Source organism: Balaenoptera musculus, chromosome 9 (assembly GCF_009873245.2).
Source record: "Balaenoptera musculus isolate JJ_BM4_2016_0621 chromosome 9, mBalMus1.pri.v3, whole genome shotgun sequence".
Taxonomy (NCBI): domain Eukaryota; kingdom Metazoa; phylum Chordata; class Mammalia; order Artiodactyla; family Balaenopteridae; genus Balaenoptera; species Balaenoptera musculus.
Genome location: NC_045793.1, coordinates 46,660,480 through 46,685,956, shown reverse-complemented (window position 1 = coordinate 46,685,956; position 25,477 = coordinate 46,660,480). Strand labels below are relative to the sequence as shown.

Here is a 25,477-nt window from a genome sequence, read left to right as displayed (position 1 = left end):
TTAGTTTCCCCATAGCACGGCGCTGGGAGGAAGGTGGGTCACTCTGGACTCTCATGGAAGCTGGGCCCACACACCATCATTCCCAGCCCTCTCTGCCCTGGCTGCTGGTGCTGGAGACCCAGGCCCAGCCCCCTGCCAAGGGAGGAGGGCGCCTGGGCAGAACCTACAGGCTGGCCCTCATTCCACATACTCTGGGGCTTCCCAGGGTGGAAACGCCACCCTGTACCTCAGCGAAACTCTTGGGGAAGCCAGAGAGGCCCCTTCCCAGGCCTGAGCACGCCCAGGGGGACTATTTCCAAAGCCTTTCTTGCACGCTCACATGGCCCCTACACTCCTCTTTTTGGCCGCTAATACCTTGTGGGCCCTACGAGGCAAGTTCTGGGCCTTAACGGATTGAGGAGGGAGTCGGGAAGGGGGTGGGTAGGGCTCCTTAGGTCAGGCTGGGAGTAGAAGCTGCCTGTTTCGCCTGGGTATCCTGGGACAGCCGTGTCTGCATGTGGGGACCGCGGGGATCGGCTATGATGATGCCAGGAAGCTGAGAAGGTCTGGGGGTGATCAAGAGTTGCCCAAATCCTCCACACCTACATCCCTGCCGCCATGAAAGAGCTGGGAAATCTGAGGCCAGAGAGAAGGGCCCTTCACTCATTCACCTGGGGGCTCCGTCCCTGCTAGGACTAGAGCTCTTCCTGCTGCCCGAGCTTGCTCTGGCCCTCATCCCTGGCTGTCTTTCACTGAGATCATTTCTCGTCTTTGCCTTTCCCTATCCCTGCGGGGCAGCCCTAATCCATCTCTGCAAAGGCCTTTTCAGCCCCCAGAACTGCTCTGAGCACAGAGTGGGTGCCCAGGCATGGTTGCCAAACTCACCTGGCTCCCCGTTCTGATTTCAGCCCTCTCAGCTTGCCCACCTGTGCACCTCCACTGGTCATGGGCTGAGGGCAATGTTTGCTGAACAAAAGAGAAGAAAGGAAAGGGGTGTCCAGGGGATGATGCAGGCCTTGCCGGCTGGACCTCAACCGGAAGCCAGAGGCGCTGTTTCTCCAGGCACCAAGTGAAGGGACCACAGGGTGGGCAGAGAAGAGGGGAGCACAGGCCAGAGGAGCCGCTGGGGAGGAGGCTGGCCCGGGCGCTCTGAGCCGACTCCTTAGGCTCCAGGCTCTTGGTGCCTGGGAATTTCAGGATGGATCTGGGCTTTGAAGATGGGGGATCCTGGCCTGGGATCAGAAGGGAGCCTGGAGCCCTCAGACTGGTCAGTGAAGGGGCAAGGGGAAGCCCATTTGCAATGTCCTGCTGTGTCTTTGCACTGTGCGGGATTCTCATATATATCGCTTTGCTTGATACTCATAAATGAGCTGAGAGTTAGGGATTCACTTGTTCATTCAATGGAGAAATATTTCTGGAGCTCCTATTACGTGTCCAGCATTGTTCTGGGTACGGAGTATTGAACAAAACAGACAATGCTGACATTTTAAAGATGAAGAAAGTATAAATCAGAGAGGTTAGGCAACCAATTCAAAGTTGCACAGCTAGAAAAGGCAGAGCCAGGATTCAGAGCCATGGTCTGGGCCCAAGTTCTCTCCATTTCTTCATACTGGTGGAGTAGAAAGGCAGTGTGGTGAAGAGGAGAGAACCTCAGACTGCCTTGCTGTGTGAGTGAAGGCAAGTCACTTCCCCTCCCGACTTTGAGGAACTTGACCAAGCAGTCTGGAACTGCTCCTGGGAGACAACAACAGAAATTAAAAATTTAAATGCGGACAACTACCAGTTTTTGAGCAAGTTCTATGCATCAGGTCCTGCAACATCCATAGGGAGCCCCTGAAGGTTTTCTGAGCAGGAGGAGGGGCACAGCAGAGCACCCCTGAACTCTGCTTGTCCCAGGGCCCCTCCTAGTTCCCCAAGACCTCTGGTCCTCGAGTTATCAGGGGAAACAGCTGAAGCTTTGGACAAACAGTAGGGACAGGCAGGGACCCAGGGACATATGGTTTATAAATAAGGGGGCTGGCTGGGGTGGGGGGTGGTGAGGATCAAGCTGCAGGGAGAAGCCAGGAGAAGGCGTCAGGGGACAGCCGGCCCCTCCTTCACGGACCACCTCGCCCACCCCAGGGGCAGGGAGCTCTTGCCCAGCCCCCGGGTCCTCAAAGGGGGGACCAGGGCTACTTTCTCCACGAATCTTCCAGGCTCAACCCAGCTGCCTTGACTGCACCAGCCACCCTGCTGTGCAAATGAGAGCTCGATGCCCAGGGAAGATGGGTGTGGGCAGTTAGGTAGGGAGAGAGGAGGTGGAAGGGAGAAGAGGTGAAGAGGAGGGAGGGATTTTACCCGGGGCAGGGGAGGGCAGGTGGGGGACATCTGTACCTCAGGTGGAACACAGTGGTGGCCTCCTTTCTTACCTCTCCCTGTACATTTTAACTTTTTAAAATTACATTAAAAAATAACATACTTATACAATAATATATGTAGCCCAGTAGAGTTGTTTAGACCATGGCCTCTGGAATCAGACTGCCTGGATTAGAATCCAGGGTCTCATATCAGCTATGTGATCTCCAAACAATCACTGGGCCTCAGTTTCCTCATCTGTAAAATGGGGATCCACCTCACAGAGGATTAAATGAGCTCATGTATATAATGTGCTCATTAAAGAGCTTGGCACATAGTAAACTTTATATGAGTAGTAATTATTGTAGAGCTAAAATATTAAGTTTAATAATATAGTAAACACCCATGAGTCCATCACTCATCCCCCAAAGTAGAACATTTCCAGTAATTTGCATCTAGCTATGTGTCCCCTGCTCCCTGAAGACCCTTTAGAGGTATCTACTATCTTGAATTTTGTGTTTATCATTCCTTTGCTTAAAAAAAGGTTTTATTTTTTTTTATCATGCACACATATGTGCCTAATCAATCTATTGTTTAATGCTCCTCTTTTTGAGCTTTATGGAAATGGTAGCATATTGTAGATAGTTTTCTGGGGTGTTCCCTCCATCTTCAGTTTCTGAGATTCATCCATCTGTCACCTGTGGCAGGAATTCACTTATGGTGGAGAATTTGTCACGCTTGGTTTCTCCCAGCTGCTCTTGCCCTCTCCTGACCGCTGGCCACACTGTAACCAGGGAGGGTCTTGCGCAGAACAAATCCCACCACCGGTGCTGCTACAGCCTTGGAGCCTTTCAACCTCCACCCCTGCAGCCCTCTGCTGGCGCTCCTCAGCCCCCAGCCCTGGCATCCCAGCCTGGTTCCTGGATGCAGGGCCACCTCCCCTTCTCCCATTGCTCTGAGAGGAGTGGCTGGCCAGGTAGCACGCTAGCTTTGCTTCTGACCATCTGTGTGACCCTGGGTAGGTCTCCTGCCCTCTTTGGGCCTCTGTCTCCCCACCTGTGAGGAGAGTGGGTGAAGGAGCCCATCCTTCCTCGGCTACAGAGTCCTTCCTCTGCCTGCAGGGGGCACCTTGCCCCACCCAGAAAGTAAGGACAGTGTGTGTGGGGTGCAACCTCATTCTCTCCTCTCACTGGGGCCCGCATGGGCACCTTTCCCCGGTGAGAATCCCACAGAGCTCTGGGGACTCTGCTCCCAGCACCCTCAGTTACTGTGTAATAACCTCTTTAACACCAAAATAAGCCATTGAAATTTTGAATCAGAACTTTGCAGTGAATGATAGCATGGACCTTGGCCCACAGACAGCACCCGAGGCTGGGAACCTGGAGACCTGGGTCCCAGTCCCAACTCAGAGAACTTACTTCCCGTGTGACCTCGGGCACCTCAGTTTCTCCTTCTGCAACATAGGGACAATTATCCATGCTGGGCATGTGCCAGGGACAGTTATCCCTCACACATAGCACCTCTCGTCAGGCCTGGCTGGAGATAGCCTGCTCCAGGAGGAGGGGAAAGTCTTGGAGAAGTTTAAAGTTTATAAGAAAGGAGTTATCCATGCACAGATCAAAGTGCCTTCTGCAGTTAGAGGAAAACAAAGTGTCACATTGTCCTCATGTTGCCTCGCTGAAGGCCAGTGCTCCTCCCGCACCCCACCGCCCTGTCCACACCTTGTCCCGCCCTGTCCACACCTTGTCCCGCCCTGCCCCGCCCCCATTTAGCAGGTGTTCCTGCGGGGCCATAATTTCTGCTCAGGGGAAAAATCCCTTTGGGACTCTGAGATTGACCTAAAAAACTTAGAAACTGATTTACCCTCAGAGCCCAGAGAATATAAGCATCCTCGACCCTGGTCCTCATCCTGATCCTGACCCTGGCTGGAGACTGAGCCCTGACCCAGCCCCAAACTGAGCCCTGACCTTGACCCCAGTCTGAGCCCCAAACCTGGTCCAATCCAACTCAGACCCCAAATAGATGGCAGGCTGACCTGTGACTCTGGACAGAGATTGAGCCCTGACCCGGGCCTCAGGCAGAGCTGGGTCATGAGTACATGTGAGAATGGTATGGCTTCTGGCAGCCAGAGCCCCTACAGAGCCTCAGCTAAGTGGGGTGCCCCCTCAGATGGCCAAGGATGGGGCTTCTGTCCGTAGGGATCCATTCTGAGGCCCCAGGACCGCAGCTCCTGTGCTAGCCTGTTCCTGCCCCTGAGGAAAGGACAGAGTCAGGGAACAGGAAGAGGGGCTAAAACTCAGCCAGGTATAGGGCTCGCTCTGGCCTTGCTCTGAATACCTTCTGTCTGAAGCCCACCCTGGAAAGGGAGATCCCGGCCAAATATCCAGAAATAGCTGCACCCTGAGGCTTGTCCACCAGCTACAAGACCCCAGCCCTAGTTATGGACATGCCTGGAGCCCTCTGAGACAGGGGTCGCTTTCCAGCCTGGCCCTTCCGGCGGGAATCAGGAAGAGGCAGCAGTTGCTCAGCATTACCACCAGGGGGCATCGGACAGAGGCAGGACTGAAAAGCCACTGTGGCTGGGTTCCCTGGGAGTTTTGCTGTGGGTTGGAGGGGCTCTCAGGGAAGACCTTGATGGTTTGTTTAAAGACACCCAACTGCTTGTGGCGCAGACATACTCCACCCTGACATCTACAATACCCACCGGTGACAAGGAAAAATTAAACACTAGCTACTGTGATCTTTTACATTTAATTTTGATTTTCCAAGTAGTGCACAAATACATTTTTCTTAAACACTGGAATATCAGAGTTAAAGCGACGGTTCCATTTGACCATTCCTCACATTCCATAACCTGTCCCTTTCCTCTTTTCTCCATTTTTAGGATTTTGATGTGGGAGCTTCCAGACATTAAAAAAAAAATTTTTATATATACAAATATGTAAGATTTTTCTACATATAATTGTGTCATCTGTGAACACAGATAATTTTATTTTTTCCTTTCCAATTTAGGTACCCTTTATTTCTTTTTCTTGCCTAAGTATTCTGGCTAGAACTTCTAGAACTATGTTGACTAGAAGTGACAAAAGCAGACACCCTGTCTTGTTCCTAATCTTAAGGAAAAAGCTTTCCGTCTTTCATTATTGAGTATGATGTTCACTGTGGGTTTTCATATGTGGCCTTTATCATGCCAGGGAAGCTCCCTTCTGTTTTTAGCATATTGAGTGTTTTTATCTTGAAAGGGTTTTAGATTTTGTCAAATGATTTTTCTGTACCCGGGGAGATGAGCATGAGTGCTTTTCTCCTTCACCCATTAAAATCTAATATTTTGTATGTTTTGTTTAAATTTCTTGCTGTTAAGGTAGAAGGAGAGTAAATCATTCTCTGTTACTCTGTCTTGTAGGGAAACAGAAGTTCCTCAAGTATATATTTTTGAAATCTCTCCATGTTGATACAAATAGAATTAGTTTATCTTTTCAATGCTTTACAGTATTCTGTTGTATGAATATATCACATTCTATTTAGCTATTCCATTATCATTGGACATTTGTGTTGTTTTCTGGGTTTTACTACACATCATAAATAATACTGCCCTCTGGAACAAATATCCAGAAGTGGAACTTCTGGTTTATAGGGTATGTTCATTTATAGATTTAAAAGATTATATTATATTGCTTTTCAAAGCGGATATACCAGTGTCCACTCCCATCTGCACAATATAAAAGTACCATTTCCCCACATAATTCCAAACATCATATTATCAGACATAAAATTTTAGGCAATGTGATAAGTGAAAAAGAGTAACTCATTATTATTTTAATTTTCATTTTCTTGAGTATTAGTGATGTTGAGCATTTCTTCATCTGTTCATTGGTCCTATTTTACTTATTTTCTGAATTGCCTGTTTATATCCTTTGCTCACTTTTCTATTGGGTTATTTTTCTCCTTATTATTAATTTGTGGGTATTTTAAAATACATTTTTGATGCTATATCTTTGTCATTGTTGGTCGCAAATATTTCTTTCAGCCTGTAGTTTGCTTGTAGTTTTATTTATGGGGTCCTTTCTTGAATATACTTTTTCTTTAATACTGATGTGGTCAAACTTATTAATCTTTTCTTTATGGTTTTAATTTTGTATATAAGAAAGTTTCCTTTCTTCTGGGGTTATAAAAACAAATTTCCATTTTTGGAAAAAAATATTATTTTGTTGTTTTACAGTTGGGACTTTAAGCCTTCTAGAATTTATATTTTGTAAATGTGAGCTAGAGAGCTAATCTTATTTTTTCTGTACAAAGAATTGATTGTTCTAACTTTCTTTGCTGATGGTCCATCTTGTAACATGTTGTCGTCTATGAATTAGGCTCTGTATGAGGTACTTTATATGCCTTTACTTATCTGCTTATCCCATCAACCCTACAAGCAAGGTATCATCCTCATTTTTCAGATGGAAAAACTGAGGTTCAGAAAGGTTAAATAGCTTGCCCAAGGCCACACAGCTGGCAAGTGGTGGAGTCAAATTTTGAACCCTGAGCAGATACAGAGATAGAGATGGGAGTTCAATGACCCTGGCCCATTCAGAAGGCACAATGGGCCTGGGGGAACCTTGGGGAACACAAACAATTAGATCAGGGTCTCTCAACCTTAATCCTATTGACCTTTGGAGTGGATCATTTATTATTATTATTTTTTTCTTTCTTTCTTTCTTTTTTCTTTTTAATTTTATTTAATTTTGGCTGCGTTTTGGGTCTTCATTGCTGCACGCAGGCTTTCTCTAGTTGTGGCGAGTGGGGGCTACTCTTCTTTGCCGTGCGCGGGCTTCTCATTACGGTGGCTTCTTTTGTTGCGGAGCACGGGCTCTAGGCATGCGGGCTTCAGTAGTTGCATCAGGCAGGCTCAGTAGTTGTGGCATGCGGGCTCTAGAGCGCAGACTGAGCAGTTGTGGTGCACGGGCTTAGTTGCTCCGTGGCATGTGGGATCTTCCCGGACCAGGGCTCAAACCCGTGTTCCCTGCATTGGCAGGCGGATTCTTAACCACCGCGCCACCAGGGAAGCCTGGATCGTTTTTTAGATGGTTGTGAGGGCCATCCTGTGCGTGGTAGGATGTTTAAGAGCACTTCCAGTTTTTATGGTTTTTATCCCTTATGTAAAAATAACACCGTGTCACACCTCCTCCCTATCCCTGGGCCCTGGCTATGACACTGAAAACTGACTCTAGGCATTGCCAAATATTCCCCAGGCCACAGAATTGCTCCTTGTTAAGAATCGCTAGTTTATATACAATGGAATATTACTCAGCCATAAAAAGAAACAAAATTGAGTTATTTGTAGTGAGGTGGATGGACCTAGAGACTATCATACAGAGTGAAGTAAGTCAGAAAGAGAAAAACAAATACCGTATGCTAATGCATATATAAGGAATCTAAAAAATAATGGTTCTGATGAACCTAGGGGCAGGGCAGGAATAAAGACACAGATGTAGAGAATGGACTTGAGGACACGGGGAGGGGGAAGGGTAAGCTGGGACGAAGTGAGAGAGTGGCATGGACATATATACACTACCAAATGTAAAATAGATAGCTAGTAGGAAGAAGCCGCATAGCACAGGGAGATCAGCTTGGTGCTTTGTGTCCACCTAGAGGGGTGGGATAGGGAGAGTGGGAGGGAGACGCAAGAGGGAGGGATATGGGGATATAGGTATACGTATAGATGATTCACTTTGTTATATAGCAGAAACTAACACAACATTGTTAAGCGATTATACACCAATAAAGATGTTAAAAAAATTAAATTCTTTAAAAAAAAGAATCACTAATTTAGATAATAATTACTAGTAGTATTAATATCAATTATTAACCCTCAGTAATACTAATTGACACTAATTACCAACAGTGATTACTGCGGTATTTTTCCTTGGGCTGTTGTCTCTCTGCAGCTAGGGGACAGAGGCTCTGGCTCTCCCTTAAACATACACCTGTTCAGTGCTCTGCTTCCGGCACTGCATCCTCACTCAGCCTGTCAACAGAGGGGCTCTGCTTCGTCCTGCAAATGTGTGAGCTAGTTGTGGTGTGAGACCTGCCCCAGGTCACGGCCAAGCACATGAAAATGCTTGTGCAAGGGCAGGAACGTCTGGGCTGGGGATGCTTCATGTTTTCTTTTCAAAATATTTTTCTTTGTTGGTGATGAACACAAATGGAAAAATAAAGCCCTGCTGATGTAAAACGATTCCTCAATCCAGACGTGGCAGGGGCAAGGAGCTTCATCATTCATGATTCGAGTTAGGCTGTAAACATGTCTGTGTCATAGCGTCTGGCCCGTCAAGCTCTGGGAATGCAGACCTGCACACAGATGTTGGGACCTGCCAGGTACTGGCACATTCAGGGCCCTTGAAGATCAAATGTGCTTTCCAATCCCCCCGGTGCCGTGGAGGATCCAGGGCAATTTAGAACACTGTCTGTAGCCTGGCTAATTGGGATTCCTCATTTTAAAGTCTAAAACTATAATAAAAATAACCAGGCAATGAATATGCAAAATAATCCGAGCTGTTGTGTAGGTCCTCTTGTTTCTGCCCCTGATAACAGTGGTTTTGCCCCATTCAGGATGGCTTAGCTCCATGAATCTTCTTGCATGTTTCCTGTTTTTCTCTGTTGCCATGAGGGCTTCTGGAGAGACTTGACAAGGCCCCCATGTAAAGTCCAGAGCCTGGACGCCTGCAGACTTCACCTCGCCCTCCAGGCTGGCATCCTTGCCAGGAACAGAAATGAGGTTCTGCTGATATGTCACCTTCTCGACCAGCCCATATGGGTGCTTCGTGATTGCGCTGCCCTTTTCTAAGCTCATTCCTACTTTCCAGCACCCACTGACACCCTATCCACCTCTGCTGGGTCCCCAGGGCTCTGAGTTCACCCTCCAGCACTGTGGATGAGGCTGGGATCGCAACCAAACTGGGGGCTCCCTGAGGGTGGGCCCAGGCCTTCTTCTTCTTCTCTGAATCTCTCCAGGGTGGGCCCGCAGAGGGCTGGGCTCAGAGAAGAAAACGATAAAGAATACTGACCTACTGGGGTAAGAGGTGTCCTGTGGCTGTCATTTCTCTGTGACCTTGGTATTAGGACAGACACAGGCCGACTTACAGACAGAGTGGAAGGGGGTTGCAGGGACCCAACCCGTTCCTCCTGGGAACGTGGAGTCCCACCCCAAGGCCGGGGCTGAGATGGGCACGGTGTCCTGTAATCCTGGTGAATATTCAGCCGTTCCGTCCCCTTCGCTGGCTCCTGCCTATGCAAACAGCCACCTGGGAAGGGGAGGCAGACGGTGTGCTGGCAGCGGCGGCAGGAGCAGGGGACCGTGGGCAGGAGAGCGGGGCTCACCGAGGCTGACCGAGGAGCCGCTGCCACGCCCCTGCCATGGACAGCAAGGTGTGGGGTGCCTGCCTCCTCTGCTTGCTGCGCCCCTTACCCATCGTGAGTAGCCAGCTCAGACCCTCCTGCCCCTCCCACTGGGCTCGAGATCTGGGAGCCACAGGGCCATACCGGGGTCCACCCTTCACCAGCACAGGAGTCTCTCTACCAAGCAAGGGGTGGCTTGACTTGGAGAACTCCTCATCTCCTCCGCGGCCCCCTCCTCTCCTCCCCCTCCCTTCCCAGGCACCCTGCTCACCCCTGGGGAGCTCTGACAATGAAACCGTCCTTCCTGGGGCTGAACGGAATTTGCTTGCTCGTTGCTCCCCCCAGGGCCTGTCTGCACCCTCTGGGGGGCCACAAGACTCTGTCCCAAGACAGTACTTCCGCCTCCCCTTCACACCCCAAGTCTTATCCACACCCCCTCCTCCGACAAGCTCCCCAGAGCCCTCCCTATCCCCACGACCCCTGGAGCCACTCCATTTGGTTGCTTCCTTTGAAGAGGGGCTGGCCAGGGACTGAGAGGCCCTGGGTAGTAAGTGAGCAGCTGCTCCCCTCCGGCATTTGGGGGACACTTCCTCGCATGATACGGCCTGGGGCCCTGAGAAGCTGTCCACCATCAGATGTTGCTCGGAGGCCTAGGATGCTGGAGAAGGGGCTGCCAGGAGAGGGCCCTCTCCGAATGTGCCGCAGTTCCCCAGCATGATTTCCCGGAGTGCATGCAAGTGACAGTGACGCAGGGACCAGGATGGGAGACACAGGTCCCGGGGAGGAAGCGGCAGCTCCCAGGGACTCCTGAGAGCCCGCAGGGACTGAGGACTCCCTCTTCCTCCGCTGGCTTGTATGGGAGTGTGTGTATGTGGGCGGGGGCCCGTGCCGCGCCTCCCAGGCACTTTGCTGCACCCTGCCACGAGGGTGCATGGCCTTTAGGCTTGAATCCTGGAGCCGTGAAACTAGCTGTGTGATCTGTGCAAGTCCCTTCCTGAGCCTCACTTGTCTGTCTTGTAAAAGAAGAACACAGTATCTGCCCCCCAGGGCTGCTGTGCATGAAGTCAGATCTGACTTGTCAAAGGCTGGGCATGGGGTGCAGTATGGGAGACTTCTGCGCCCTCCCCTCTTCAGTGAGGGGCGCCTCCTGCCTCTCATCTGTGTGCACCCCACAGTGAATGCTCTATTTTTAGGAGGGGAGATTGAGATCCCGTGGGGGTCATTCAGCTGCTGGTGGCAGGGTCAGGGCCAGCACCAAGTCACTGTTACCCAGTGTGGCCTCCATCCTGGACAGACCCCGGGTTAGCTGTAGTCACGGTCAGCAAGGCCGAGGTACGCAGGGTGAGAGAGTCTCCCCTCAGGAGGAGTGGGTCCAGTACAGGGGCCAGATGATCCCCGAGCCCTAGGTGAGTGGGGCGGGGGGCGTCCATCAGGAGCGTTTGGGTAAGTCTTGGAATGGTCCACCGTTCCCCACCCCATACAGTCTCCACCTGTTACCACACATCTGGGTCACGAGTTGGGCTTCCCTGAATTTTCCTCCCCTTAGGAACGGTGAGGGCTGTCTGTCTCTCCTTTCGGTGGGAGGCTTCCCACCAGGGGCCCTAGTTCTTTTGGCCTCAGTGGTTCCCTAGTCAGGCCCTGAGAAGGTATCCCAGGAAGGGCTGGGCTGCAGACGTGGAGGGGGAGGAAGGGCAGACGGAGCCCGCAGTCCCATATCAGGCGAGTCTGCCCTCCCCATCTACCCGCTTCTGACCATCAGACTGCTACTGGGGACATGTGGGGGAGATAAGACTGGGGCTCTGCTCTGAGGTGGCTCCTGGGTCCCTGAGTCCCGGGGAGGAAGCCAAGAGGCACCACCAGGTTGGAGACCCAGAGCCTTGGCGGCAGGTGGAATGTGTAACCTGAGGTCCCAGGGGCCCAAGCAGGAGGTGGCAGAGCTGAGCCCAAGCTGGATTTGGGCGAACAGGGTCAGCAGGTCAGGACAGGGGTGTCCTTCCCCGTAGGGCAGGGCTGGTAGGGGTGAGCCTACTTACTGGGCTGGGTCTCTAGGTCCTCTCCTAGCCCACTGGCCTGTCCTTGGGTCCCTTCCATGTGGTCACCTGCTGTCCACTGTCCCCACTCTGGTGTTTGAAGTCCCTTCTCTCTCACCCCAGTCCCTGTCTCGCATCCACTGTGCTCTTTGCTGTGCCTGGATTTCTGTCAAAGGACACTGGGAGCTAATTAAACAGCTGCTGATACAGACTCTGTGTCAGACACTGGGGCTTGTGTGTCTGTGTGTGTGTGTGTGTGGGTGCGAGGATGGCCATGGGAAGGGCTCTCCCCTCACTCAGCTCAGGTGCATCTGCCCACTCCCTTGTCTGTGCACATTCTTTGTCCCGAGTGCTCTTTTCCTCACCAATTAAAAAAAAAAAAGCTCCTTTTTTTTCAGGTCCGGCTCAAATGCCACCTCCTTAGTCCTTGTGAGAAGGGCCACCCTCCCGTAGTGCCTGTCCTGCCTCTGATCAGTTTGTATTGGATCTATCAGGACCAGGTTTTAGCTCCCATCCTCACTCCACTCCTCCCTGTGAAATCCTTGGGGACAGAAATCTACACTGATTGAATTTGATGTGCACGTTGTACACAAATGTGGGCTATGGATCATGTTCACAGTGTAAGGAGCATGTCTTATAAAGCTGGGTTCCCTCACATGTACCTGTTTGGGGCTGTGCCCTGTTGGACAGTCCGTTTCAGATTTTCTCCAGTCTGGGGCAGTGGGAGGGAGAGGTGTTAAGAATTCCTGCCTTTGACTCCCAGCTTCCTAGAGAACTTGTTAAAATGCAAAGTCCTAGATCCAGCCATAGATCTCTGCATATTCTTGGCTCCATCCCAGGTGATCTGCAGGTAGATCATGAGGCACACTTTCAGAAACACTGCTAGAGGGTTTCCAGAAAAACAGCTTCTTTTCCAGCTTCCAGGGATCATTCCCTGTGGTCACTGGGTGGCACCAGGCTCTGGGAAACTCCTAAAACTGTAATCCTTCATGATTACTGAGTCACACAACAAACCCATTATCCCTCCAGGTATCTATCCATTACCTACCCATCCATCTTCACGTGCATGCCCTCATCCATCCACCTGTCCACCCATCCACCATGCATCCAGTCATCCATCCGTCCATGCAGGTATTCACGCATCCGTCTATCTATTCACCTATCTATTGTACGTACGTTCACTCATTCTACCAGCCAGCCGCACAGTTACCCATTCGTTCATTCATCCATGAATCCACATTCATCTGCTCTTTCACCTCATTCATCTACTCATTCACTTATCCATCTATCCTCTCACTTACTAATCTACCCATTTTTTTCCACATATCTTTGTCAGGGTACCTCTGAAAGCAGAGCCTGAGACAAAGGCATCTGTGTAGGTAGTTGTATTAGTTTCCTATTGCTGTTGCAACAAATTACCACCAACTTAGTGACTTAAAACGGCACAAATTTATTTTCTTACAGTTCTGGAGGTCAGAAGTCCAAAATGGTTTTCAGTGGTTTAAAACCAAAGTGTTGGCAGGGCTGCATTCCTTTCTGGAGACTGTAGGGGAGAACTCGCTTCCTTGCCTTTTCCAGTTTCTGGAAGTCACCTGCATGCCTTGGCTCATGATCCTCTACCTTCAAAGCCAGCAGTGTAGCATCGTCATCTCTCCCTCTCTCTCTCTCTCTCTCACACACACACACACACACACACACTCACACACATACTCCTCTGCTTCTGTCAAAATATCTCCTTATCTCACCCTGACACTCCTGCTTCCCTCTTATAAAGACCCTTGTGATGACATTGGGTCCACCCAGATAATCCAGGATAATCGCTCCATCTCAAGATCCTTAACTTAATCACATCTGCAAAGTCTCTTTGTAAGGTTGCATAGTCACAGGTTTCAGGGATTAGGACATGGACATTTTGGGGGGCCATTACTCTGTCTACCAAGGTACTTTATGCAGAATTGCCTTTGGGGAGTGGGAGTACAGAGCAGGGGAGTAAAACAAAGAAGGAAAAAAGGCTGCTACACGGATGCATTATTGAGTTGGCCATCTCTGTGAGATATTCTGAAGACTTTTGTTTAATGTGACTCAGAACTTACTTCCATGAAATGAAAAGGGGAAGCATCCGTCCAAATCTCTATTCTCTCTGCCTCTCTCCCTTCCTGCTTGCCTGCCTTTCGTCCAAATATCCATTAAGCATACCTGGATGAGCCGGGTCCTGTGCTTAAGAGCACGGCCATGGAAATGAATCAGGCTTTATCTCTGTCTTCAGGTCGTTAGACCAGCAAACCCAGAAGAAGCATCCAGTTGGCTTAGCTCATCCCATTAACTCTCTCCTGCAGGTACTGGGCCACGTGCACCCAGAGTGTGACTTCATCACCCAGCTGAGAGAGGATGAGCGAGCTTGTCTACAAGCAGCAGAGGGGATGTCCAACTCCACCTTGGGTACGTGGCTTGGGAGGGCGGGGGTGGCTTGTCACGGATTTCCTGATCTCCTCCAGCCTCACGTTCAGGATGGTGGACAAGCCTGTCCCCTGGGCTGAGTCTCCTCTGCTCCCATCTCGCTGTCTAGGCTGCCCTAGGACCTGGGATGGGCTGCTGTGCTGGCCGACGGCAGGCTCTGGCGAGTGGGTGAGCCTCCCCTGCCCGGCTTTCTTCTCTCACTTCAGCTCAGAACCAGGTGAGGGGCGATGGGGGTGTGATGGGGGAAGGGGGAGGAGGCAGAGGTGACAGGTGACGTGGTTTCATCTGGTGGTGGCAGAATACGGTGGCCACGCCCCTGGCTTTGAGGCCAGGCAGACCTGGATCGAGCACCGCCTTCCCCCTCCCCCTCTTTCAGTGTGACCTCGGGCAAGTCAGTCACCCTCCCAGACCCTCAGCTTCCTGACCTCCCGTGACCTGGGGAAAACAAGAGCACTAACTACACAGGGGGTGGGGTTAATGATCGGGGCTTGGCAGTGCTGAACTCAGGGCCTGGAACTAAGTAAATGTCCTCTGGGAAGTTGCCTGCTTCACCTCCCTGGCCTGGGAGTCTGGGGTGGACGGTCCCTCCAGGGGCAGAGGGGGCCTCCTTTCTCCCTCCTGCCCTTAGGATGCTGGAGGCCCAGCTCGCTACTCTGCTCCTCAAGGGAACCATTCTTTCCATTAACAGAAGGTGAGTCTGAGGCCAGAGAGGAAGTTCCTAGAACGTGTCCCAAGCAGGCTGGGCCTGGACCCCAGGCCTCTGGAGAGAAGTCTCCTCTCTCTCTGCTGCAGAGATGGGCTGTCTGTGCAGACCCTGCCAGGGTCAGTCCCCGGCTCCCTGACCTCTCCTGGGGAGAGAGGAGGAAAATCTCTCCTTCCCCGCCTCTGTTGCCTCCCAGGGGCCGTGAAACGGGATTGCACCATCACGGGCTGGTCTGAGCCCTTCCCGCCCTATCCTGAGGCCTGTCCTGTGCCCCTGGAGCTGCTAACTGAAGAGGTGAGAGGCTCCTGGCATCTTGGAGGAAGGGTCGCCGTGGATGTTTGATTGGGTGGTGGACTGCACAACGGTAGGGGCCGCCATTCCCACTGTAGTCAGCAGGTTGGAATATTCATTACAGCACATTTCCGGAAGATGGCAGTGTCTGGAAGAGAGGGGGTCTTGTGCTAACTTGCTCAAGGGTGACAAGTGGGCCACGCAGCTAGGAGGGAGAGGGGAAGCAGAGGGCAGGGAGGGAGATGTGCTGGGCACCGTCTTCTTTTCTCCTTGGTGTACCCTCTCTGCGCCCAGGCCTCCAGGGCAGGGAGCTGAGAGTAGTTCTGGGAAACAAAGGCTCTTAGTGGTCCTGGGCAAGCTCCTTGCCCTCTCTAGCCCTCAGTCTGTGGGCAAGCGAGAGAAACCAAAGCCTGGAGTGATGTCAGTGCCTCCTAACCTAGCTGGCACACCCCACGCTTCCAAATTGAGCAGGACCTTTGCAAGGTGCCTCCACACTCATAATCCCATATCTCTTTCCCCCCAGCCCTGAAGGCAAAGCATGAGTCTGACATTTTTTCAGATAAAAAGACTGAGTCTGGGAGGGGCGATGATTGCCTGCATCCCTCAGGCGAGCTGAGTTCCCGATCGATCCCCTCCCCGCAAGGCTGCACGCTCCGTCTCCATCTCCGGAGTCCAGGCTAGACTTTGATGGATCCAAATCCTTGGTCTTGGAAAGAGCTTTTCCTTGCAGCTGTCCCTGGCTGTCCCCTTTATTTGGGGATGTCGTGTTCCCAAGCCAGTGAGCAAGCTGGATGTCAATAAACAAGCCCAATTTCCTCCTGAGCTTTGTCACTCCCCAGGGATGTGCGGTTTCTGTGTCAGCCTCCCCCTACCCCCAGCGACAGCCAGAGTTAAGCAACTAGCTCCCTCCGCCCCTCCCCCCACCCCTCCCCTGCTTCCTCACCAGCGACAGGCTGTAAACAAAAGCTTCGCTTCAGTTCCGGAGGGAGTTTGCTGTGGTCCCCACAGACACCCCTGCCCCCACATGGGCAGTTTCGGGATAGAATTGAAAATGTCACCTGCTTGATTGTCAAGCCTCCCTTTCCTCAAAGGCCCAGTTGCTGAGCGTTCCTCCGTCTCCACCCTCCCCAGAAATCCTACTTCTTCACTGTGAGGATCATCTACACCATGGGCCATAGCGTCTCTGCCGTGGCCCTCTTCATGGCCATCACCATCCTGGTTGCCCTCAGGTTCGCCATCTTCATCACCTACTCCAGAACCTTCGCCCTCCGCATCGTCCACAGCACCAAACTTGAACCCTTACCTGGATATTCAAGACGTTCCCAGATCTGGCATCGGCCATTTCTAACTTTTCCTTTCCCTTTCCCCATCCCCTCACACTCCAGGTCTGGCTCCCACCTCTACAACTTTGCTTGTGTGGAACTTATTCTATTTGCTTGGAATGCCTGCCTCCTTTTTTCTCAGTGCCCTCATATCCGTTAAAATTCAAAGCTCAGCTCTCATCTGCCTCAAGAATCCTCTTTGTCTCTTCCATGAAGCCCTTCTTGACTATTTCAACCCTTTGATCTTTGCCCTCTCAAAGCCCCGCCCCACCCCACCCCCCAGCCTGGCCCGCGCTGTTCTCTGTCTCCCGGGGGGGTGGGGGTGGGGGGCGGTAAGCCTCCTCTCTCTGATTATCAGGGGGCTCCCCTGGGCAGGACCCTGTCGTTTCTGCCTCTGTCCTCCACACCATGAGCTCCCTGAAGGCAAGGGACTGCTATTCTCTGTCCTCTCACCTACACTGAGCCCAGCTGCCCTGCAAGGTTATAGCTGAAGCCTCAAGTTCAATGCAATCCATCCGATCCAATCTGATCCAATCCAATCCAAGCCAATTCAGTTCACCTCCCGCCCTGCTCAGCCTCCACAAGCCCTCTTTGAGCACACCAAAAGCCCCTCTCCCACCTTGCCTCCTGTTCTTCACCCCTCCTGTCCCCTCCAGGAGGCTCCACTGCCCCAGGAACTACATCCACACCCAGCTGTTCATCACCTTTATTCTCAAGGCGGGAGCTGTGTTCCTGAAGGATGCCACCCTCTTTCACGGCGAGAACACGGACCACTGCAGCTTCTCCACTGTAACAGCCATGGGTCGGGGTGCTGGTGTGGGTGCGGGCGAGGAGGTTGGATTAGAGATGCAGCTGTGCCTGTCCGGTAGCGTGGGCTGACCCTGCGGCTCCCGCTTTGCTAGCGACAGAGCGGGAAATCACCCCTCCCCCTTCCTCCCCCTCCTTGCGGTCAAGTTCTAAATCCTCCAGCTGTTTCCTGGACGACGGTGCCCATCCACAGCGTTTCCCTTATTCCACTCACACTCCATATTCTGTATTCCCGTTCCATTCCCCATTCCATATCCCAACCCGGACCACATTTCACTCCAGCCAGCCTTTCCATTTCACACTTCCTCTGAGCACTGTCTGTCTGTGCTGGGCGTGGGTATGCCAGGGGCTGGGCAGAGCCGTGTGCCTCCCTTGAGAAGCACCCAGGGTGCCTAAGGGGTCAGATTATACCAGATTATGGGACCACTAGGTAGAGGGAGGTGAAAGCTGGGAGAGAACAGGAGAAGGCCTCAGGGAGGAGATGGCTTTGGAGCTGGGTGGGCAGCAATGATAGGGAGGGAGCGGGGAGGACCAGGGTGAACGTGTCCAGTGTGAGAGGACCAGCTCTCACAGACAGGAGAAGCTGGGGCAAGTCCAAGAAACAGGGGTGTCATCATGGGGGCAGGGAGGTGGGCTATGAGAAGAGACCGAAAATAAGGGAATTTGGGCTGAGTGTGGTGGCCCAGCACTTACCAGCTACTCTGACACTGTGCTGGAAATGAACAGCTACATGAATGAACAAACCAACAGATGACCTTCATTCGTTAATGAAAGACATAATAATAGTATATGTATTGAGCACTTATGTGCCAGGTATTATGCTAAATGCTTTACATATGTTATCTCCTTTTATTTCCTACATCTATTCTCATTTTAGTCCCATATGTAGATGAGGGGTAATTGGCGATGTCACCCAGCAGCTGAATGGTGGGAGAGGGACCAAGCCTGGGCCATTCTGAGCTCAGAGGCGAGCGCTCCTCCCCCGACAGATGAGCAGAGTCACGCAGTGAATGAATGAATGCATGCACGGGCACATGAGTGTATGTTCGCAGGACGGAGCAGTGCATGAATAAATGGTGTTCCATATCCTCAGCTCTAGGGATTGACTTGAGCTCAGGAGGGACGGGGTGAGAGTAAAAACAGTAGCAATTCGTATACAGGGTTTCCATTCAATCCTTATGATGAGGCCACGAGCCAGCATTGGAAGTTTTTCCTTTTAGAGATGAAAAGCTAAGGTGTGGGAAGGTTATCCAGATGGTAAATTTGAACCCAGGCTGTCTGGATCCCAAATCTGTGCTCTTAACCACTGCATTACACAACCACACCCCCTCTGGGGCAGCCCAAGGTGGAGGTTTGGGGCCTGAGTGGGGTAGGGGAGACTTGGCGGGGCTCCAATGGGTGTCCCGGCTCTGAAGCGCCCAGCCCCTGGCCCGCAGGTTCTGTGCAAGGTCTCCGTGGCCACCTCCCATTTCGCCACCATGACCAACTTCAGCTGGCTGCTGGCAGAAGCTGTCTACCTGACCTGCCTCTTGGCCTCCACGTCACCCAGCACAAGGAGAACCTTCTGGTGGCTGGTCCTTGCTGGCTGGGGTGAGCACTGAGGGCTGGTTTGGGCACTGTGCGGGTGTTGGGGTGTCGGGGATGCCCAGGGAGCTCACACCAAGGTCCCTTCATCTCGCTCACGATGACCCCAAGGCCCAGGGAGAGGAAGGGCAGCTTACAGGCCTACAGCAAGTGCTGGAGATCAGGGCCAGGTCCCCGATCTCTGGGCTCTCTCCTGGTCCCGCCTTCACAGTGCCCTGTGTGACTGGCTGCAGTGGTGGGAGGTGGGCGCAGGATGAAGACCCCTTACTCGTGTCTTTTCTGTACCCCCTCAGGGCTTCCCCTGCTCTTCACCGGCATGTGGGTGGGTTGCAAGTTGGCCTTTGAGGATGTTGCGTGAGTCTGGGCTATCCCTTCATCACACCCGTGCTGGGTCCCCATGGGGCATGGACTGGACTCTCGGGCAGTGAGGCTGTCCTCCAAGCTGGGAAGAGGAGAGCTGCCAGGCTTGGGAGAGGGGTGGGAGATGCAGTCGTGGGTAGCACAAAAGGGGCTTGAGCCTGGGCAAGAAGGGGGCGCAGAATCTCAGGGTTCGGGGCTCGGGGGGTAGGGGGTTGTAAGTGGGGGCCTTCTGGAACAGGGGGGGTGTTGGAGCCACAAGAAGGCAGCAAACAGACTGAGTTTTGAGAAACTCATCCACCTAGGTGGAGAGAAAGAGTGAACCCAGCTTGGATCAGGGCACGCCTTTGGAAAGTGCCTAAATGTCTGAGAGAACGTAGATAAGGCTGGTTGGGAGTATGGTGAGGCTAGAAGGCTCAAATTCCAAAGTGAGGAGCCTAGAGGCTGGTAGGTAGAGAGGAGGGAGGAGCATGGGTGCCGCAGAAAAGGGCTTTCCAGCAACTGCACTCTTCCCACCCCACCCCACCCCCGCCCCCCCATCAGTCCCGGCCTGTCCTCTCCCCAGGTGCTGGGACCTGGACGACAGCTCCCCCTATTGGTGGATCATCAAAGGACCCATCGTCCTTTCCGTTGGGGTCAGTGCCTGGGGCCAGTGTCCTCTGCTTTATTCAGCCAACCTCCCTGGGTCCACCGAGCAGCCATACACAGCAGGAAACACGACTCCAGGCTGGGAGTCAGGACACCTGGGGTTCCAGCCTGGTTCTGCCGCAGATTCTCTGTGAGGCCCTCTCTGGACTTCAACAGCCCATTGGTAAAACCAGAGCTCAGGCCTCTTCTAGCTCAGAGTTTCAATGAGTCTGGTGTCCTGGTTGCAGATCACCTACCGCCGCAGTGAGGCTGGGCTGGGAGAGTAGAAGACGCGGCAGCTGAAACTCCTACCTGCTCCCACGTGGAAGACAGAGCAGCTAGGACTGGTTTTGTGGCCTGGGTGAATGTACGCATTTTTGACAGTTTTGCAGTTGTGCAAAGAGAAGGCCACATGCTTTGTGCCAGAGAAGAGCCTGAGAGGTGCTGGAGGCAGGATGGCAAGGCCTGACCTCCCACCCTCGGTCCTGGGACTGGAAAGGGAGGGGGACCCTGAGCCCCCTATGGGACCGTCCAGTCTCAGGCGACAAGGTCTAGAGCAATGACCTGCACATCCATCTACCTGCACATCCCTGCCTCTCCAGGGTTTGAGGTTTCTAGTCCCCAAAGATGTCCCACCCCAGGCCATTTGGGTCACCCCTGACCCTTGCCTTCCACCTCCCTACACCTCTATTTCCAGGTGAACTTTGGGCTTTTTCTCAATATTATCCGTATCTTGCTGAGGAAACTGGAGCCAGCTCAGGGCAGCCTCCACACCCAGCGTCAGTACTGGTAACATGTGTGTGTGTGTGTGTGTGTGTTTCCAGGGGTTCTGGGGACATAACTGGAGTGGGAGTCAGCATGGTTCTCTTTTATGCACAATTAGGCATCCATGATCCTGGTCCAGTGCTTGTCCCTATGTCCCCAGAGAGAATAGATCTGGTCCCTGACCTCCAATAGGTCACAATATAGGAAGGATGGGGCCTCCAAACAGCCAGTTGCCAGGCCAAATAGGCTGATGAGTGTTGGGATCAATTTCTACGGGAGCCTGCAGAAGGAGATCCTTTCTAAACAGATGGTGGGGTTGGAGTACAGTCCGGGAAGACTTCCTGGAAGAGGTATCTTTGAACTAGACTTTGAAAGATGCATAGACTTGACTAGAATAAATTGAGACAAGAGAATTTGTCAGAGGGAACAGCGGAATCCAGGGGCCCAAAGTAAGGAAGCCCAGGGTGCATGTGGGGAGTTCTCCAGGGTGGCTGGTGTGTAGAATTGATATGGGAAGCTGGTGGGAAGTGAAAGTAGGCAGGGGGCCCATGGGACTTTCTTTTTTTTTTTAAAAAAAATATTTCAGCTTACTTTTTTTTTTTTTTTTAAACTTTGGGTTTATTTATTTTATTTATTTATTTATTTATGGCTGTGTTGGGTCTTCGTTTCTGTGCTACGGCTTTCTCTAGTTGCGGCAAGCGGGGGCCACTCCTTATCGCGGTGCACGGGTCTCTCATCATCGCGGCCTCTCTTGTGGCGGAGCACAGGCTCCAGACGCGCCGGCTCAGTAATTGTGGCTCACGGGCCTAGTTTCTCCGCGGCATGTGGGATCCTCACAGACCAGGGCTCGAACCCGCGTCCCCTGCACCAGCAGGCAGACTCTCAACCACTGCGCCACCAGGGAAGCCCCCCATGGGACTTTCTAATTCCAGCCTTGGGCTTGTCTTTTTCTGCAGGCGTCTCTCCAAGTCAACCCTTCTCCTCATCCCGTTGTTTGGAATTCACTACGTCATCTTCAACTTCCTGCCTGACAGTGCTGGCCTAGGCATTCGCCTCCCCCTGGAGCTGGGACTGGGTTCCTTCCAGGTGAGGACCCCCACAGCACTCACTCCTTCCCTCTGAGTCCTTGGGCAGGAGGAAGGTGCTGCAGCCCACAGGCTTGGTTGATTTCATGGTAGGCTGAGGGCGACTAGGCTCGTTATTCTTCCTTCCAGCCACTCATCCATCTATTCAAATATCCATCTGTCTGTTTTTCTCCCATCCATCCATCTCTCTATTCATTCAACTACTCATGCGCCTATCTACATATCCATCCATCTACCCATCCATTCATCCATCCATCCATCCATCCAATCTATTCAACATTTACTGAGCACCTATTATGTGTCAGGCTCTGTGCTTAATACTAGGGGATGGAGAAATAAAGAGAATCAGAGAAACAGGCCAACGGGGCCAACAGTACAACCTTGGCAGATTTGCTATGACAATTACATGTGACAATATGCCTGGCACATGGTAAGTGATGAATACGTCTACTTTCCCTTTTCCCAAAGACCTGGTCCAAGTCACAGCCTGGCGGAGAGTAGGGGAAAAAGGTAATAGGAAGACTGCAGACACCTTGAGGCCAGGCCAAGGTGATGGAGTCCTTTCTCTTTGGCCCCACAGGGCTTCATTGTTGCCATCCTGTACTGCTTCCTCAACCAAGAGGTATGTGACTCAGGCTATCCTTATTTGTTAAGCCTTCTCTCCCACCAGTCCTAAGGCTGCCTCTCTCCTGCCCAGCCCCTGTAAATCCCCGATCAGGCCAAACACTGAGTCCTGCAATCCTATGTGGAAATCTGTCCTGAGTTTCTGGATCACGCTTAACCTGAATACTTCCTGTAAACATCTTTTATCCGTCCCTCCTCTGGGCTGGGCCAAGTTTACTGTCCATTCAGCAGGAGGTGGAGAAGGCCTTCCAGGGATCAGAAGAGGGATCCAGGGGTGGGTTAAAAGGATCCTTTAATTCTGTGTTTCTAAAACTGAATGAGAGAGAGTGGAGGAAGGAATAAGTCGGCTCCTGGAGAGACAGGGAGAAGACACAGAGGAACCAAGAAAATCAGAGGTGGACATACAAAGTCTAGGAAAATAAATTCAAGTGCAGAGACAGGGAGGATGATGGAGAGCAAAGCCAGGGACTCTGAGACAGAGCACCCGGAGGAGAGGCGCACAAAAAGAACAGACCAAACAGAGAAGGACAAACACATGAATAGACAGAGTAGATGGTACCGGTGCACATGTAGAACTATGGAGAGATGGTAAAGAGGAGTGAATTATAACATCCCACCCAGAAGACACTTCGCATTTTTCCTTTAGGACAGACTTGCTTTATGGGGAGGGGTGGGAGAATTTAACTCAGTGCCCCAGACAACCAGGTCCTGTTGCTGTGTGCACAGGCAGAGTCATGGGCTCCCTCTGGTGGCCAAGGATTTGCTGTGGGCTCTGTGTTCTGCTGGAGACCTGGATGTACGTACCTGTACCCCAGCTGTGGAGCATTGCACCCCACTATTCTGCCACCACTGTCTCTTATTGGCTCCCTCCCCTCTGCCGTTCTTTACTACCACCCTAGCCTTTCTGAGTTTTCTGCAGCCTTATCTGGTGTCTGGATGCAGACACAGGACTGCAGTATCTGATTGTAGTGGCTCATGGGCCCTGGGGTTGCTGAGAGGGGCGAGGAACAGCCCTGGACAAGGTGGGTGGGATCTGGAAAAGGGGATTCCACAGAGAGTTGTGAAGGGATCTGTCCCAGGAAGCGGTTTGGGGACTAGATAGTTAAATGCCTCTGGAGACAGGGAGCTTACTACCTATCAATGACACTTTCTATCATCAGGAAGCTCACCTTTATGTTGAATGGAAAACTGTCTCCTTTCTGTCTTTGTCACAGCCTAAATTCAGCTCTGTCAGAAATGTCACAGCCTCTCAGCCCCCTTTGCCCAAGCAGCCCCTTGGAGATGTGAAATACAGACACTCCCCCCACCCCCCTACATCTCCCAAGTGGCTTTTCTTTCAGTTACTCTCAATCCCCTCAATTGCACCTCCTCAGACAGAGTTTGGAGGCCTCTCTTCCTTCAGGTCATGTCCCCTGGACAGATTCCCAGTGGCCACAGTTCAGCTCAGTGGGCAGGGGCAGGAATGAGCCCCAGAGCAGGGGATGGTCTAAGCTTTTGGGGAAGACAGAGTAGTTTTTTGGCCAGAAACTCAAGAAAGCACCCATAAATGTCTTTAACTGGGCCCAGAAAAAGGCAGTGCTAAAAGAGAAAGGAGCCAAAGGGAATGGTCAGCAATACAGGAAGGAGGAAGTAGTATCCTCTAGAGGTAGTACTTAACAGTGGCTGTGGCCAACCATAGCTTCTCCTGCTCCAGGAACCCCTGTCTCTGTTTCTCCTGCATGGTCTCCCCCTGCACCCTCAGCCCCACTGGGGTTGAGTAAAGAAGTGGCAATGGGACCTTCCTAACATCCTCCCTCTTGTCCTTGCTTGGAGGTGAGGACTGAGATCTCACGGAGGTGGCGTGGCCATGATCCTGAACTTCTGCCAGCCTGGAGGACTCATGCCAAGTGGACGATGCCTTCCCGCTCAAGGGCGAAGGTGCTGACATCTGTGTGCTAGGCTGGCCACATCACGTGACTGGAATCCACACCTGAACTTGGGCAGCTACACGGGCCCACCACCCTTCAGAGGAGTGGGAGCAGCGTCCCCTGGGAACCCTCAGTTGATGCCTCCACCCAAGCTGCTGCCCAGCCCTTCTTCCCTGTCCTGCCCCTGACTCTTTTCGCCCGGGTCTCTGTGTGTCCACCTCTGACTTCCTTGGTTCCTGTCTGTTCTTCTCATGTTCCTCTTCCTGGAGTCTGGGCCATAGCCCAACGCCAGAGGAGCCAATAAACTTGTAAATGAATAGATACACGTTTGAGTGAAACCATGCGCCTCTGCAGGGGAGGGGTCTGTAGGCTTTATTTGAACCCCCGGTGCAGACGTGCATTTATCGCGTCTCAGTTCATGTCACGTCCCCATCACTTGTCTGTGCAAGGATGCTCATGTTTAATTCATTAAAAAAATGTGTTCTCTTTTGTCTCTACCTGCACTCCCATTCCCCTCCTTCCACAGGCAAACACTCCAATGTGTTAAATGTGAATTCTTGTGTTTCTGTGTTCTTGCAGAATGTGTAGTGTTGTGTGTGTCTGTACTTTTAATTTACATAAATGCTGTCGGCTACATGCTTCATCCTGCTTCTGATGTTTTTCCTCTCAGCACTTTTAAGAGATCCACCCTTGTTGCCATGTGCTCATCTGGTTGCTTGTTTTGACTGCCGTATGGTGCCACATGGTGTCACCGCCCACGTGTGACCGTCCTGTCTCCCCCTGCCTCTAGGTGAATGTCCGCGTGCTTGTGCCCTCATGCCCCCACGCCAGCAAGCCTTTCTCCGGGACACATACCACAGAGTGGACGTGCCAGGTCAGCGGTTGTGCCTTTTCTTAACGTGACGGAGTGGTGCCAGATTGCACCCAGAGCTCCGGCGAGATCTCCACTCCCACCAGCAGCTCTGCCAACTCTAGGCATTACCCAGTCTTTGGGTAAAGCGATTATGGCTGATTTTTATTTTCTTTTAAAATCCCTTCTATTTCTCCCAAAAGCCCTACAATGAGTATGAACTGCTTTTACGATCTGAGACTAAAGGAAGAAATGCATGGCAGGGTTTTTAGACTGTGGCCGCACTTTTGACGTTTGTCTGACCAGGAAAGTGCTGGGCAGCTGGGCATTATGGCCAACAGTGTGCCCTTGGGTTTCATGTGGCTGCATCTC

At 52.0% G+C, this 25,477-nt stretch overlaps 1 protein-coding gene across 4 annotated transcripts in view; it reads left to right on the top strand.

Moving 5' to 3' along the window:
- The window catches only part of GHRHR (growth hormone releasing hormone receptor), a 31,871-nt gene extending 6,625 nt beyond the window's left edge, over nt 1-25,246 (top strand). Inside the window, exons 2-15 of one of the 4 annotated variants that reach the window (XM_036863533.1) lie at nt 9,616-9,771; nt 14,063-14,165; nt 14,293-14,400; nt 15,083-15,180; nt 16,309-16,406; nt 17,156-17,294; nt 18,743-18,896; nt 19,184-19,244; nt 19,813-19,882; nt 20,572-20,663; nt 21,596-21,725; nt 22,305-22,346; nt 24,161-24,265; nt 25,046-25,246. In XM_036863533.1, the coding sequence (XP_036719428.1) occupies nt 9,715-9,771; nt 14,063-14,165; nt 14,293-14,400; nt 15,083-15,180; nt 16,309-16,406; nt 17,156-17,294; nt 18,743-18,896; nt 19,184-19,244; nt 19,813-19,882; nt 20,572-20,663; nt 21,596-21,725; nt 22,305-22,346; nt 24,161-24,265; nt 25,046-25,153 (1,365 nt within the window). In that variant the 5' untranslated portion in view covers nt 9,616-9,714 and the 3' untranslated portion in view covers nt 25,154-25,246. Of the gene's footprint in view, nt 1-9,615; nt 9,772-14,062; nt 14,166-14,292; nt 14,401-15,082; nt 15,181-16,308; nt 16,407-17,155; nt 17,295-18,742; nt 18,897-19,183; nt 19,245-19,812; nt 19,883-20,571; nt 20,664-21,595; nt 21,726-22,304; nt 22,347-24,160; nt 24,742-25,045 lie in introns of those variants that run through there. The other 3 variants (XM_036863534.1, XM_036863536.1, XM_036863535.1) reach the window with 3 other exon arrangements.
- Nucleotides 25,247-25,477: the final 231 nt, after the last annotated feature.